Source organism: Pecten maximus, chromosome 10 (genome assembly GCF_902652985.1).
Source record: "Pecten maximus chromosome 10, xPecMax1.1, whole genome shotgun sequence".
NCBI lineage: Eukaryota > Metazoa > Mollusca > Bivalvia > Pectinida > Pectinidae > Pecten > Pecten maximus.
This window is the reverse complement of record NC_047024.1, coordinates 32616697-32634621: the sequence shown is the minus strand read 5'-3', so window position 1 is coordinate 32634621 and position 17925 is coordinate 32616697. Positions and strand designations below refer to the sequence as shown.

The 17925-nt window shown below is 40.6% G+C and overlaps 1 protein-coding gene across 1 annotated transcript in view; it reads left to right on the top strand.

Annotated features, from left to right (window-relative positions):
* LOC117336469 (CD82 antigen-like) overlaps positions 1 to 17925 on the top strand; it is a 68159-nt gene that overhangs the window by 42182 nt on the left and 8052 nt on the right. Inside the window, exons 3-7 of the mRNA XM_033897019.1 lie at positions 1689 to 1898; positions 4602 to 4676; positions 5748 to 5846; positions 6909 to 6977; positions 8575 to 8697. Coding sequence (XP_033752910.1) covers positions 1689 to 1898; positions 4602 to 4676; positions 5748 to 5846; positions 6909 to 6977; positions 8575 to 8697 — 576 coding nt within the window. The remainder of the gene's footprint in view (positions 1 to 1688; positions 1899 to 4601; positions 4677 to 5747; positions 5847 to 6908; positions 6978 to 8574; positions 8698 to 17925) is intronic.

The following is a 17925-nucleotide window of genomic DNA, read 5'->3' as shown; positions in this document are numbered from 1 at the left end:
CTTACATCATACTGGGTAATTATAAGCTCAAATCCTTACACCATACTGGGTAATTATAAGCTCCATTAATCCTTACACCATACTGGGTAATTATAAGCTCCAGTCCTTACATCATACTTGGTAATTATAAGCTCCAATCCTTACAATCATACTGGGTAATTATAAGCTCAAATCCTTACACCATACTGGGTAATTATATGCTTCAATCCTTACAATCATACTGGGTAATTACAAGCTCCAATCCTTACATCATACTGGGTAATTATAACCTCAAATCCTTACATCATACTGGGTAATTATAAGCTCCAATCCTTACATCATACTGGGTAATTATAAGCTCCAGTCCTTACATCAAACTGGGTAATTATAAGCTCCAGTCCTTACATCATACTGGGTAATTATAAGCTCCAGTCAATATACATCATACTGGGTAATTATAAGCTCCAATCCTTACATCATGCTGGGTAATTATAAGCTCCAATCCTTACATCATACTGGGTAATTATAAGCTCCAATCCTTACATCTTACTGGGTAATTATAAGCTCCAGTCCTTACACCATACTGGGTAATTATAAGCTCCAATCCTTACATCGTACTGGGTAATTATAAGCTCCATTAATCCTTACATCATACTGGGTAATTATAAGCTCCAGTCCTTACATCATACTGAGTAATTATAAGCTCCATTAATCCTTACATCATACTGGGTAATTATAAGCTCCATTAATCCTTACATCATACTGGGTAATTATAAGCTCCAGTCCTTACATCATACTGGGTAATTATAAGCTCCAATCCTTACATCATACTGGGTAATTATAAGCTCCAATCCTTACATCATACTGGGTAATTATAAGCTCCATTAATCCTTACATCATACTGGGTAATTATAAGCTCCATTAATCCTTACATCATACTGGGTAATTATAAGCTCCAGTCCTTACATCATACTGGGTAATTATAAGCTCCAATCCTTACATCTTACTGGGTAATTATAAGCTCAAATCCTTACGCCATACTGGGTAATTATAAGCTCCATTAATCCTTACACCATACTGGGTAATTATAAGCTCCATGCAGTCCTTACATCATACTGGGTAATTATAAGCTCCAGTCCTTTCATCATACTGGGTAATTATAAGCTCCAATCCTTACATCTTACTGGGTAATTATAAGCTCCATTCCTTACATCATACTGGGTAATTATAAGCTCCAATCCTTACACCATACTGGGTAATTATAAGCTCCAATCCTTACATCTTACTGGGTAATTATAAGCTCCATTCCTTACATCATACTAGTACTGGGTAATTATAAGCTCCAATCCTTACATCATACTGGGTAATTTACCAACTAATTATATTATTAGCTCCAATCATTACATCACGTATTATATATACTGTTTAGGACATAAGAATAGAAACTACTGCGATCTTCATAGTCATATTGAGTGTATAGAGCTCTGACATTATATAATTAATATGCATATATGTATATATATACATGAATTCTAGAAGTTCATGATCATCTACTTAAAAGACACCTATATCTATAGCTGTATATATATATGACAAGATCATGTGTTGGAGATGAGTGTATGTTAGTTTCATATGCCTAACAAAATAAATTCAAATCAAATATCCACTGTCTTCATTGAATAAAAATTATACTATCTTGTCTGTTACAGTTGTCTGGTGGGGCGATCCTTGGTGTCGGAATCTGGTTTCTTGTGGACAAAAACATCAGCAGTTACTTCACAGTGGTTGATATTGACACCAGCGACTCGTACTTCAAGTATGCGGCGTATATCCTCATCGCGTTTGGAGCCTTTGTATTCCTTGTGGGATTCTGTGGATGTTGTGGTGCTATCCGTGGCAGCAAGTGTCTCCTTGGCTTTGTAAGTATATCATGTTTGAGACAGTTCAGTTGATAAAAGTTCACAACATTCAACCAAGGTCTGTATAAACATGGACAACATTCTACACTGAGTGGTCAGTCACGTTTACAGGTCTGTATAAACATAGACAACATTCTACACTGAGTGGTCAGTCACGTTTACAGGTCTGTATAAACATGGACAACATTCTACACTGAGTGGTCAGTCACGTTTACAGGTCTGTATAAACATAGACAACATTCTACACTGAGTGGTCAGTCACGTTTACAGGTCTGTATAAACATAGACAACATTCTACACTGAGTGGTCAGTCACGTTTACAGGTCTGTATAAACATGGACAACATTCTACACTGAGTGGTCAGTCACGTTTACAGGTCTGTATAAACATGGACAACATTCTACACTGAGTGGTCAGTCACGTTTACAGGTCTGTATAAACATGGACAACATTCTACACTGAGTGGTCAGTCACGTTTACAGGTCTGTATAAACATGGACAACATTCTACACTGAGTGGTCAGTCACGTTTACAGGTCTGTATAAACATGGACAACATTCTACACTGAGTGGTCAGTCACGTTTACAGGTCTGTATAAACATGGACAACATTCTACACTGAGTGGTCAGTCACGTTTACAGGTCTGTATAAACATAGACAACATTCTACACTGAGTGGTCAGTCACGTTTACAGGTCTGTATAAACATAGACAACATTCTACACTGAGTGGTCAGTCACGTTTACAGGTCTGTATAAACATGGACAACATTCTACACTGAGTGGTCAGTCACGTTTACAGGTCTGTATAAACATAGACAACATTCTACACTGAGTGGTCAGTCACGTTTACAGGTCTGTATAAACATGGACAACATTCTACACTGAGTGGTCAGTCACGTTTACAGGTCTGTATAAACATGGACAACATTCTACACTGAGTGGTCAGTCACGTTTACAGGTCTGTATAAACATGGACAACATTCTACACTGAGTGGTCAGTCACGTTTACAGGTCTGTATAAACATGGACAACATTCTACACTGAGTGGTCAGTCACGTTTACAGGTCTGTATAAACATGACATCATTCTACACTGAGTGGTCAGTCACGTTTACAGGTCTGTATAAACATGGACAACATTCTACACTGAGTGGTCAGTCACGTTTACAGGTCTGTATAAACATGGACAACATTCTACACTGAGTGGTCAGTCACGTTTACAGGTCTGTATAAACATGGACAACATTCTACACTGAGTGGTCAGTCACGTTTACAGGTCTGTATAAACATGGACAACATTCTACACTGAGTGGTCAGTCACGTTTACAGGTCTGTATAAACATGGACAACATTCTACACTGAGTGGTCAGTCACGTTTACAGGTCTGTATAAACATGGACAACATTCTACACTGAGTGGTCAGTCACGTTTACAGGTCTGTATAAACATGGACAACATTCTACACTGAGTGGTCAGTCACGTTTACAGGTCTGTATAAACATGGACAACATTCTACACTGAGTGGTCAGTCACGTTTACAGGTCTGTATAAACATGGACAACATTCTACACTGAGTGGTCAGTCACGTTTACAGGTCTGTATAAACATGGACAACATTCTACACTGAGTGGTCAGTCACGTTTACAGGTCTGTATAAACATGGACAACATTTCTACACTGAGTGGTCAGTCACGTTTACAGGTCTGTATAAACATGGACAACATTCTACACTGAGTGGTCAGTCACGTTTACAGGTCTGTATAAACATGGACAACATTCTACACTGAGTGGTCAGTCACGTTTACAGGTCTGTATAAACATAGACAACATTCTACACTGATCAGTGGTCAGTCACGTTTTCAGCCAAAATGGTGTTGAAGCACAAGTGTGTCAGTAGTCAAATACAATACTGTTTCTTAATTTCATATTTCTCTGTAAATTCTGTTTCCTAACAGCCATTGTGACATTGATGGTCAACAGTCATGATGTGTCATTGACTGAACTATAACTTCACAATTGAGATTAGTAATAGTTGTGTTTGTTTTATCAACGGAATGTCTCTAAGTTTTAAACATTGCTGATGTAAAGTGTCAGAACATTTAGTGAAGTGATCCATAAATCGCTTAAACAGGAACAGCTGAAGGAAATTGATTTTCTTATAATAGGAAATTTAAAAGAAAAAATCTTGAGGAAAATGGAAGGATTGCATTTGAAAGGGTTGTATTGATCACATTCCATGTTCTAAGTGTGGCTTCTGTTTTGATAGGGTATCCCAACATTTCATGAAGAGATACTATTCTCAATTCCCAAGCAACAAGATATTATTTTTTTCAGAAAAATGAGTTCATTTATCTTCAAATGTAACTTCACAACAGATAATTACATAAAGTATAAAATGGAGTTTCGTATCTATATATCTCTGCATAGAGAGGCTGTAACATTGTCAGTCTAATAGAACACCTTATCATTATCTGTAAAATTGAATTCAGTTTTTATTAGATTAACACACTGGTAATGTCTGTGGTTGTTTTAGTTAAAGGTTAGCTCACAACACAGATCTGCTGCTAGATAAACATTAAAAGGTAGAAAAATGGAAGTGTTTTAGTAGTTTTGTAATACAAGTTAATACAGCAGTATACCGAGTACTATTTGATAAAGGGAGATAATCTTGTTTAATGTCATTGTGTACTGTTGTTGTTTCAGTATGTCTTCTTCCTCATCATCATCATCGGTGGGGAGGTTGCAGCTGCTGCTCTCATGATCCTCTACAGAATTGAGGTAATATAGTATACAGTACCGACAACCTGAACATATGTAATGATTTATATATTATTGGGTGAACACATACCAATCCATGCATACATGATTGTCTATGGACGATGATGGTGTAGGAGATAGTGATAGGAATCCGTTTCACTTTCAGAATTGATAATCGAAATCTTGAAATCAATCGATTATTGAGTATAATCAGTTTTCTAAATTAAGCACAGAATTGATATTGCCCTTTTGTAGAAAATTATCTGTACATCTCCAGTATATTTATTATGCTTCTTATAATATTAATTATAGCCTTTGTTATCAACATTTTTAATACTGAACACAAACAAAGCATTTGATAGTTGTTAACACATGTATATTCAAATCTCCTTAATCACTTGTAAACGACCAATAAAAAGATTGGTTAAATATAAGATCAACTGCTTCTTGGTGTGGTAAAATTACAAAAATATGTGAAGCTGAAGATTTGTAAACAGTTCCGGAAATTTCTGATTAATTGTTTCCACAAAGTCTTTGTGATCAATTTTTTTCTCTCCCTGATTACCAGATATTTTCTATTTTGCCCACCACTAGTTATAGAAGGAGAGGCTTAGTACAGGGCATCCTGCATCTCAATTGCACCTAAAAAGAACATTGTGCTGGATATGTTTACAGGTAGTTAGTATGCACTATCAGGTAAATTCCCTCCGATACTTAGTATGCACTATCAGGTAAATTCCCTCCGATACTTAGTATGCACTATCAGGTAAATTACCTCCAATACTTAGTATGCACTATCAGGTAAATTACCTCCGATAGTTAACATACCAATGTGGACCATGACAGTACGGAAGCTGTTGAGGGTATAACATACCAATGTGGACCATGACAGTACGGAAGCTGTTGAGGGTATAACATACCAATGTGGACCATGACAGTACGGAAGCTGTTGAGGGTATAACATACCAATGTGGACCATGACAGTGCGGAAGCTGTTGAGGGTATTCTCTCTTAACATACACAGTGCTATACACCCATTTGAACATATGTCAGTTATTCTACAAGCATTACAACACATTTTGTATGTTGCAGGTCGAGAAAAAAATTGACACAATCTTGGAGAAATCACTGAAAGAGAAGTACTCCAACAGTTCCACCTTGCGTGATGCCTGGGGCTTCATCCAGATCAAGGTAAAGTATATATTCTCATTGTACACATTACTGTGTCTGGCTCATTGTTGGCCGAGTGGTTAAGGTGTCCCGACACTTTATCACTAGCCCTCCACCTCTGGGTTGCGAGTTCGAAACCTATGTGGGGCAGTTGCCAGGTACTGACTGCAGGCCGGTGGTTTTTCTCCAGGTACTCCGGCTTTCCTCCACCTCCAAAACCTGGCACGACCTTAAATGACCCTGGCTGTTAACAGGACGTTAAACAAAAACAAACCAAACCAAACTGACTAAAACATTGGGTAGAGTGTCCATGCAGTACTATATGCTGTTCTAACCAAGAGGAGCCTATTTGTTAGGATGAATTCTAATTCACAGTCACTTCCCTTTTAACTGCCAGTATATTAAGGATCAGTATGAAAATGAGCAAAGCCTGGATGGGGCTCATTCAATGAAGATTTTTATGCCCCCGCCATGAAATGGGGGAGGGGGGCATATATTGTTACCCATGAATGTCATGTCATGTCCCGTCTCTCGTCCTGATGCAATATAACTAGCTAATCTCAGGAACTGCTGATGCCATCCTCACCAAACTGAGGTGAATTTCGGGGTGTAAAGTGGCAGCTGGGTCATTTTTGTCTATATTTTCTAGTTTGTTCTGAATGTTATGTGTTTTGGGAAATGGTCTATTATAACAGAAAAGTGAGATGGTGAATGGAATTCTTGTTGGGTATATCAATACCTTTTCTAGTAACAATAAAACAGATGTATTTTTCTGTTAAATACATGTAGAGACTTGTAAGACAGGAATAGGTACATGTCGATATACAAACGAATTATCTTAATGTAAGTACTTTTTCTCCCCCTGACCGGTCTCCTGTTCCATATAATTAAGTGGCTTTTCACACCATATTATTTATTTTCTAAATTCTTTTCATTTACCTTAAAGACAGAAAAGTATTAGTTCACATCCAAAATGAAACAAAAACAAGAAGATGATGTTACATTTACTGAGAAGGACCATTGATGAGGTTTAATTAAATGGTAATTAATGGTCAGAGAAATAATGATACATCGTCATTTCAGTTTGACTGCTGTGGTTACAGTGGACCTGATGATTACATGGACAATGCCTACCTGGTGAAAAATAGCCTGGTAAGTTGATACTGATGGAGGTGTTATATTTTGCCCGGGTTGGAATGTTTTTCATTGGCTACACCATGCAGTGTGAAGTCCATTATGACATCATGATATGGACAATGACGCCACTTCAGGTATTGAAAATGGTGTGACAAAATGGCTGCCTCTCTTGATGTTGTCCACCACATTTTGACTTAAACCTGTCAATTGTGAGTTTTCTGAGTTAAGTTGATACCAATTAGTACCATAATTTTTTTAAAGATTTATTGAATGTCATAACCAAGATGTATTTTTTGCTTGCCATGCCAAGATGAAAATTTCTAAGACTCATAAAATCTCATGTATGAAAATTCTAAGATCCTGTTTATATGTTTAATTTTGTGTAGGTTAATTTTGACAATTTTCTTCCTTTATATTAATGAATTTCTGGAAAAAATCACTTAATTTTGCTACAGTAATCATTTTTTTCATAAAACTAAATTTAATATGCTGAAGTGTTGCACCATCATCTGACATGAAAGTCACCCTTACCTCTTTTTTCCACTTATCAATTTTGCTTTTTTCATGATTGTTCCAATTTTTAGCTCACCTGGACCGAAGGTCCGGTGAGCTTATGTCATGGCGCAGCGTCCGTCGTCCGTCGTCCGTCCGTCCGTCGTCCGTCACATTTGCTTCAAATCGCTACTAGTCAAAAAGTTCTAATTGGATTTTGACCAAATTTGGCCAGAAACATCCTTGGCAGAAGGGGAACAGATTTTGCATAAATTGTGACTCTGACCCCCAAGGGGCCAAAGGGGCGGGGCCCAATAGGGGAAATAGAGGTAATTCCTTTAAATCGCTACTTGTCATAAAGTTATGAATGGATTTGAACCCAATTTGGTCAGAAACATCCTTGGGGGAAGGGGAACAGATTTTGCATAAATGGTGACTCTGACCCCAAAGGGGCCAAAGGGGCGGGGCCCAATAGGGGAAATAGTGGTAATTCCTTTAAATCGCTACTTGTCATCAAGTTATGAATGGATTTGAACCCAATTTGGTCAGAAACATCCTTGGGAGAAGGGGAACAGATTTTGCATAAATGGTAGCTCTGACCCCGGAGGGGCCAAAGGGGCGGGGCCCAATAGGGGAAATAGAGGTAATTCCTTTAAATCGCTACTAGTTATTAAGTTATGAATGGATTTGAACCCAATTTGGTCAGAAACATCCTTGGGGGAAGGGGAGCAGATTTTACATAAATGGTGACTCTGACCCCAAAGGGGCGGGGCCCAATAGGGGAAATAGAGGTAATTCCTTTAAATCGCTACTAGTCATAAAGTGATGAATGCATGTTCTAAAAACAATTCTTGAGGTCTTTCAGACCTTAGAGAGTCTGGACTTCATTAATCTTTAAAGCAGTTCGGATTCCCACACTATAACCATATATAGCATTGTTTGAGATTTACAAATAAAACAAATTGAATATGAACAATATTTTGACATTTGGTCTAATCCAACCAGGTGAGCGATACAGGCCCCATGGGCCTCTTGTTATGATAGATAGAATAAATGGCTATTTTGCAAACATTTTCTCGTTATTTCTAACATCTGATCCCATTTTCTGCTGACTCTTTAGAACATCCCTCGATCGTGCTGCGTACTGACTAACAAGGCCACCGCCATGGAAGAAGTGAAATCAGCCAGTCCAAAGAATGCTTCCGAGTGTAACAGCAAGACTGTTGACTTCTACTATAATAAGGTATGGGGAGAGGTGGGCGTTACCTGACTTCTACTATGATAAGGTATGGGGAGAGGTGGGCGATACCTGACTTCTACTATGATAAGGTATGGGCAGATGACTTCTACTATGATAAGGTATGGGGAGATGACTTCTACTATGATAAGGTATAGGGAGAGGTGGGCGTTACCTGACTTCTACTATGATAAGGTATGGGGAGAGGTGGGCGTTACCTGACTTCTACTATGATAAGGTATGGGGAGAGGTGGGCGATACCCGACTTCTACTATGATAAGGTATGGGGAGAGGTGGGCGTTACCTGACTTCTACTATGATAAGGTATGGGGAGAGGTGGGCGATACCTGACTTCTACTATGATAAGGTATGGGGAGAGGTGGGCGTTACCTGACTTCTACTATGATAAGGTATGGGGAGAGGTGGGCGTTACCTGACTTCTACTATGATAAGGTATGGGGAGAGGTGGGCGATACCTGACTTCTACTATGATAAGGTATGGGGAGAGGTGGGCGATACCTGACTTCTACTATGATAAGGTATGGGGAGAGGTGGGCGATACCTGACTTCTACTATGATAAGGTATGGGGAGAGGTGGGCGATACCTGACTTCTACTATGATAAGGTATGGGGAGAGGTGGGCGATACCTGACTTCTACTATGATAAGGTATGGGGAGAGGTAGGCGATACCTGACTTCTACTATGATAAGGTATGGGGAGATGACTTCTACTATGATAAGGTATGGGGAGATGACTTCTACTATGATAAGGTATGGGGAGAGGTGGGCGTTACCTGACTTCTACTATGATAAGGTATGGGGAGAGGTGGGCGTTACCTGACTTCTACTATGATAAGGTATGGGGAGAGGTGGGCGATACCTGACTTCTACTATGATAAGGTATGGGGAGATGACTTCTACTATGATAAGGTATGGGGAGATGACTTCTACTATGATAAGGTATGGGGAGAGGTGGGCGTTACCTGACTTCTACTATGATAAGGTATGGGGAGAGGTGGGCGTTACCTGACTTCTACTATGATAAGGTATGGGGAGAGGTGGGCGATACCTGACTTCTACTATGATAAGGTATGGGGAGAGGTGGGCGTTACCTGACTTCTACTATGATAAGGTATGGGGAGAGGTGGGCGTTACCTGACTTCTACTATGATAAGGTATGGGGAGAGGTGGGCGTTACCTGACTTCTACTATGATAAGGTATGGGGAGAGGTGGGCGTTACCTGACTTCTACTATGATAAGGTATGGGGAGAGGTGGGCGTTACCTGACTTCTACTATGATAAGGTATGGGGAGAGGTGGGCGTTACCTGACTTCTACTATGATAAGGTATGGGGAGAGGTGGGCGTTACCTGACTTCTACTATGATAAGGTATGGGGAGAGGTGGGCGATACCTGACTTCTACTATGATAAGGTATGGGGAGAGGTGGGCGATACCTGACTTCTACTATGATAAGGTATGGGGAGAGGTGGGCGTTACCTGACTTCTACTATGATAAGGTATGGGGAGAGGTGGGCGATACCTGACTTCTACTATGATAAGGTATGGGGAGAGGTGGGCGTTACCTGACTTCTACTATGATAAGGTATGGGGAGAGGTGGGCGATACCTGACTTCTACTATGATAAGGTATGGGGAGAGGTGGGCGATACCTGACTTCTACTATGATGAGGTATGGGGAGAGGTGGGCGATACCTGACTTCTACTATGATAAGGTATGGGGAGATGACTTCTACTATGATAAGGTATGGGGAGATGACTTCTACTATGATAAGGTATGGGGAGAGGTGGGCGTTACCTGACTTCTACTATGATAAGGTATGGGGAGAGGTGGGCGTTACCTGACTTCTACTATGATAAGGTATGGGGAGAGGTGGGCGATACCTGACTTCTACTATGATAAGGTATGGGGAGAGGTGGGCGATACCTGACTTCTACTATGATAAGGTATGGGGAGATGACTTCTACTATGATAAGGTATGGGGAGATGACTTCTACTATGATAAGGTATGGGGAGAGGTGGGCGTTACCTGACTTCTACTATGATAAGGTATGGGGAGAGGTGGGCGATACCTGACTTCTACTATGATAAGGTATGGGGAGAGGTGGGCGTTACCTGACTTCTACTATGATAAGGTATGGGGAGAGGTGGGCGTTACCTGACTTCTACTATGATAAGGTATGGGGAGAGGTGGGCGATACCTGACTTCTACTATGATAAGGTATGGGGAGAGGTGGGCGATACCTGACTTCTACTATGATAAGGTATGGGGAGAGGTGGGCGTTACCTGACTTCTACTATGATAAGGTATGGGGAGAGGTGGGCGATACCTGACTTCTACTATGATAAGGTATGGGGAGAGGTGGGCGTTACCTGACTTCTACTATGATAAGGTATGGGGAGAGGTGGGCGATACCTGACTTCTACTATGATGAGGTATGGGGAGAGGTGGGCGATACCTGACTTCTACTATGATGAGGTATGGGGAGAGGTGGGCGATACCTGACTTCTACTATGATAAGGTATGGGGAGATGACTTCTACTATGATAAGGTATGGGGAGATGACTTCTACTATGATAAGGTATGGGGAGAGGTGGGCGTTACCTGACTTCTACTATGATAAGGTATGGGGAGAGGTGGGCGTTACCTGACTTCTACTATGATAAGGTATGGGGAGAGGTGGGCGATACCTGACTTCTACTATGATAAGGTATGGGGAGAGGTGGGCGATACCTGACTTCTACTATGATAAGGTATGGGGAGATGACTTCTACTATGATAAGGTATGGGGAGATGACTTCTACTATGATAAGGTATGGGGAGAGGTGGGCGTTACCTGACTTCTACTATGATAAGGTATGGGGAGAGGTGGGCGATACCTGACTTCTACTATGATAAGGTATGGGGAGAGGTGGGCGATACCTGACTTCTACTATGATAAGGTATGGGGAGAGGTGGGCGATACCTGACTTCTACTATGATAAGGTATGGGGAGAGGTGGGCGATACCTGACTTCTACTATGATAAGGTATGGGGAGAGGTGGGCGTTACCTGACTTCTACTATGATAAGGTATGGGGAGAGGTGGGCGTTACCTGACTTCTACTATGATAAGGTATGGGGAGAGGTGGGCGATACCTGACTTCTACTATGATAAGGTATGGGGAGAGGTGGGCGTTACCTGACTTCTACTATGATAAGGTATGGGGAGAGGTGGGCGTTACCTGACTTCTACTATGATAAGGTATGGGGAGAGGTGGGCGTTACCTGACTTCTACTATGATAAGGTATGGGGAGAGGTGGGCGTTACCTGACTTCTACTATGATAAGGTATGGGGAGAGGTGGGCGTTACCTGACTTCTACTATGATAAGGTATGGGGAGAGGTGGGCGATACCTGACTTCTACTATGATAAGGTATGGGGAGAGGTGGGCGATACCTGACTTCTACTATGATAAGGTATGGGGAGAGGTGGGCGTTACCTGACTTCTACTATGATAAGGTATGGGGAGAGGTGGGCGATACCTGACTTCTACTATGATAAGGTATGGGGAGAGGTGGGCGTTACCTGACTTCTACTATGATAAGGTATGGGGAGAGGTGGGCGATACCTGACTTCTACTATGATAAGGTATGGGGAGAGGTGGGCGATACCTGACTTCTACTATGATGAGGTATGGGGAGAGGTGGGCGATACCTGACTTCTACTATGATAAGGTATGGGGAGATGACTTCTACTATGATAAGGTATGGGGAGATGACTTCTACTATGATAAGGTATGGGGAGAGGTGGGCGTTACCTGACTTCTACTATGATAAGGTATGGGGAGAGGTGGGCGTTACCTGACTTCTACTATGATAAGGTATGGGGAGAGGTGGGCGATACCTGACTTCTACTATGATAAGGTATGGGGAGAGGTGGGCGATACCTGACTTCTACTATGATAAGGTATGGGGAGATGACTTCTACTATGATAAGGTATGGGGAGATGACTTCTACTATGATAAGGTATGGGGAGAGGTGGGCGTTACCTGACTTCTACTATGATAAGGTATGGGGAGAGGTGGGCGATACCTGACTTCTACTATGATAAGGTATGGGGAGAGGTGGGCGTTACCTGACTTCTACTATGATAAGGTATGGGGAGAGGTGGGCGATACCTGACTTCTACTATGATAAGGTATGGGGAGAGGTGGGCGATACCTGACTTCTACTATGATAAGGTATGGGGAGAGGTGGGCGTTACCTGACTTCTACTATGATAAGGTATGGGGAGAGGTGGGCGATACCTGACTTCTACTATGATAAGGTATGGGGAGAGGTGGGCGTTACCTGACTTCTACTATGATAAGGTATGGGGAGAGGTGGGCGATACCTGACTTCTACTATGATAAGGTATGGGGAGAGGTGGGCGATACCTGACTTCTACTATGATGAGGTATGGGGAGAGGTGGGCGATACCTGACTTCTACTATGATAAGGTATGGGGAGATGACTTCTACTATGATAAGGTATGGCGAGATGACTTCTATTATGATAAGGTATGGGGAGAGGTGGGCGTTACCTGACTTCTACTATGATAAGGTATGGGGAGAGGTGGGCGTTACCTGACTTCTACTATGATAAGGTATGGGGAGAGGTGGGCGATACCTGACTTCTACTATGATAAGGTATGGGGAGAGGTGGGCGATACCTGACTTCTACTATGATAAGGTATGGGGAGATGACTTCTACTATGATAAGGTATGGGGAGATGACTTCTACTATGATAAGGTATGGGGAGAGGTGGGCGTTACCTGACTTCTACTATGATAAGGTATGGGGAGATGACTTCTACTATGATAAGGTATGGGGAGAGGTGGGCGATACCTGACTTCTACTATGATAAGGTATGGGGAGAGGTGGGCGATACCTGACTTCTACTATGATAAGGTATGGGGAGAGGTGGGCGATACCTGACTTCTACTATGATAAGGTATGGGGAGAGGTGGGCGTTACCTGACTTCTACTATGATAAGGTATGGGGAGAGGTGGGCGTTACCTGACTTCTACTATGATAAGGTATGGGGAGAGGTGGGCGATACCTGACTTCTACTATGATAAGGTATGGGGAGAGGTGGGCGTTACCCATCTGGAGGAGGAACACTTGTATTATCAGGAAAAAAGCTCCACTTTCTGTTTGACCACTTATAGGCCCATTTCATATTCTGTGTTAGTTTGTTTTAATATGATTGGGGGTTTGCTTTCAGTGCTTTATTGTCCACAATGATATATACATGTATGTGTGTATTGTCCATTATGATATATACATGTATGTGTGTATTGTCCACAACGATATATACATGTATGTGTGTATTGTCCACAATGATATATACATGTATGTGTGTATTGTCCATTATGATATATACATGTATGTGTGTATTGTCCACAACGATATATATACATGTATGTGTGTATTGTCCACAATGATATATACATGTATGTGTGTATTGTCCACAACGATATATATACATGTATGTGTGTATTGTCCACAATGATATATATACATGTATGTGTGTATTGTCCACAATGATATATACATGTATGTGTGTATTGTCCACAATGATATATACATGTATGTGTGTATTGTCCACAACGATATATATACATGTATGTGTGTATTGTCCACAATGATATATACATGTATGTGTGTATTGTCCACAATGATATATACATGTATGTGTGTATTGTCCACAATGATATATACAGTACGCGTCAGGTGGTATGGTCCCCAATCACCGCCACAGTGGCGAGGTCTAATCCCTTCCACTCACTCGGTCGGTTGCATGTCGGTTGAAACACCGGTTGACACCGGCTCAAAACCCGAGTGGTCACCTGTTTACTGACACCGCGCGACACGGTGTGGAAGAGTGTTGGGGATTAGTGGAACAAAGGTCCTGATTCATGATTGACAGGTACACTGCCTGATACCGTGATGTGTTTGTTGGAACATACGTTGTCGTACAGTACAGGTACTCTGTAGCTGGACTTACATTTTGTACTTACAGTATCCAGAAACGTGATATATCTGATATACACGTCTCTGCAGTATCCCAGCCCGGTGTTGAGAAAACGTAGATATTTTTTTTATGTAATGAAATCACGATCTATACTAGCGATACTACAGATGTATTGTTTTGTAAATGTACGGTACATATACACTCCAAATTATGTACGTTTTTAGTTTTTAAATCCTAGCTAGATGGGTACCACAAATGTTTACCGGGAAATCGAGAAAACAAAACACTGTAACATTTAACGATATTTTGCCGCCTTGGTGTTTGTGTTATTTATAGCAATATTGTGATTGGAGCGCGAGCGAGTAAATCCCGCTCGGCTTTCGATTGACTTTGAAGTAAGTCTTGAATGATTAATATAATAATAACTTAACTAAAAAAAAAAAAAAAAAAGCATCTGACACTTCTGTCTGTTTATGTCCCCATTGAACACTATACACCTGGCCTATCGTAACACTACCATCACAAAGAATCCTGGATCTCGTAACAACTAAACTAGTATCATGAAATCTGATACGTATATATCCTGATATACACAAGTCTCTGATGAAATGCAACTAAACAGTTTGAACATCCTTTCGTAATATTCCGAGGTGGCATATTGAACAGAAAATATGTTATCGGTACTAGTGTATCGAGTGTGCTGACTTCACGTACATGTACTCTTATAATATGTATAAGAGCCACGATATAATTATTACAATTTGACAGTTTGAGTATGAGTAGAGTTTCAAAGTAATTTTTTTCCGAATGTTAAATAAACAAAGAGTTGTCATGGTATCATTATGAAAACTTGATGAAGCCATATATGCTCATGACCGCATTTTTACTACCGGACGCTAATTATATAATTAGTATATTAACCCATGAATTCAGACACGACCGCGGCTCTATCACACACCTCGGTTACTTCAATGTACAGGCAGATACAATGTACATATATTGTATATTTACATAGATTCATATTAATTTCTGGTAAACTAAAAAAAAATATTTGGACGCATTACCAGAAACGCGTATTAGGGATAAATAAAATCGCTATTTACCCGTACAACTGGTGCATGGCTACTTTTATTCGTGACCAGTCAAGCATATCCCTTATCGAGAAGGCCTTGTCCCCTATCACACACGCGAGCACAGGTAAATCGGTCTTTGCTCATGAGGGTATCACTTCGGGGCAAATAGAGAGCTACTTATCTCTGTTATATATGTTTCTGGTATTACAAATTGTAGCACCTTTTCATTAAAATTTTTGAATTGTTCACAAGTTAAGGGAAATGTGTGCAATTAAAAAAAATTAAGAACACAAACGATACATTTTTGTTAGCGCGGCATGCATCAATAACTAGTTAAATATCATCAGCGATCAAATGTTTTAAAACATAATTATGGTTACACAATTCAAATCAATACCATTTGCTCATCCTTGAATCGATATACAAATTCTTTATTACATTTACATGTACATGTGTATAAAGGATTAGAGTTTGTACTGCAAGACGAGGTTCGGGCGTGTTGTGTGGCGTGATGCGATGGAGACGGGTACGAAAACTCTATGAGTTAGTGCTTGTTTTGAAAACACAAGAAATATTTTGTCTAAATTGATAATCATCCCACGTACTGATGCCTTACCAGGTATACTTGTGATAATTGACGTCCGTGAGAGTAATAGCAGCTAGGACACGAGTTCGTTGCCAATTAATAAAAATTACGTATGACTTCATGATCATTCAGCCAATCTACGGCTATACTGTATTTTACGTTTTCTCAAAATCCGAAGGAGCATGTAAATGAATTGTTACATGGTAAAACAATCAGTACAGGTAAAGGTGAAAGGTCGCAAAACTCTGACCACGACCACGTCTCCAGCTGTGAGTCTTCACACCTTTTCCTACGATCTTAATCCCCTACACTCGCCAGGCCCCGGCCGGTGGTGGCCGGTGGAAACACCCGAGTTGAAACACGGGGCATACTTAATCCCCTACACTCGAGTGACACTCGCAACCCTGAGGGTGAAAGAGAACCATAACACCTGACGCGTACTGTACATGTATGTGTGTATTGTCCACAACGATATATATACATGTATGTGTGTATTGTCCACAATGATATATACATGTATGTGTGTATTGTCCACAATGATATATACATGTATGTGTGTATTGTCCACAACGATATATATACATGTATGTGTGTATTGTCCACAATGATATATACATGTATGTGTGATTGTCCACAATTATATATACATGTATGTGTGTATTGTCCACAATGATATATACATGTATGTGTGTATTGTCCACAATGATATATTTACCATTGTATGGCATTGCCACTATATAACCCTACCAATTCAGTTGCGAGTTCACCAGCTTATGAACTGCCAACTGAAAATTAAAAAAAAAAATCGCACAACAATATTGACTATGAATGCCAACTGAAAGCCGTTCAATGCTTAAATATACATGTATGTGTGAATATGCTGCGTTGTACACTCTTTATATGCAACTTTGATCCGAGTTAAACAAATCTTAACTCGGTACTCTGTTGAAATACAGCTCTAAAAGTTCTCCAAATGTGTTTTAAAGACCACGCTTTTTAAGTCATCTGACCCGCCGTTGTCAGCTGTCCGCCGTGCGCCGTCCGCCGTCCGTAAACTTTTTACATTTCAAACTTCTTCTCATGATAAAGTTCCACCAGTGGGATTGAGCTTAAACTTGCCAGAAATGATCCTGAGATGGTCCTGACCAAGTGTTGTTTTTTCCGGGTCGATCCGAAATCCAAGATGGACGCCATAGCCGCCATCTTGAAAGCACATTTTAAACTTCTTCTCAAGTTCTACCAGTGGGATTGAGCTGAAACTTTCCAGAAATGATCCTGAGATGGTCCTGATCAAGTGTTGTTATTTCTTGGGTTGATTAAAAATCCAAGATGACCACCATAGCCGCCATCTTGAAAAACATATTTTAAACTTCTTCTCAAGTTCCACCAGTGCTGTTGAGCTGAAACTTGCCTGAAATGATCTGAGATGATCCCGACCAAGTGTTGTTATTTTTTGGGCTGATCTGAAAATCCAAGATGGCCACCATAGGCAGCCATCTTGAAAAAAACACATTTTAAACTTCTTCTCCAATTCCTCTGGTGCAATTGAGCTGGA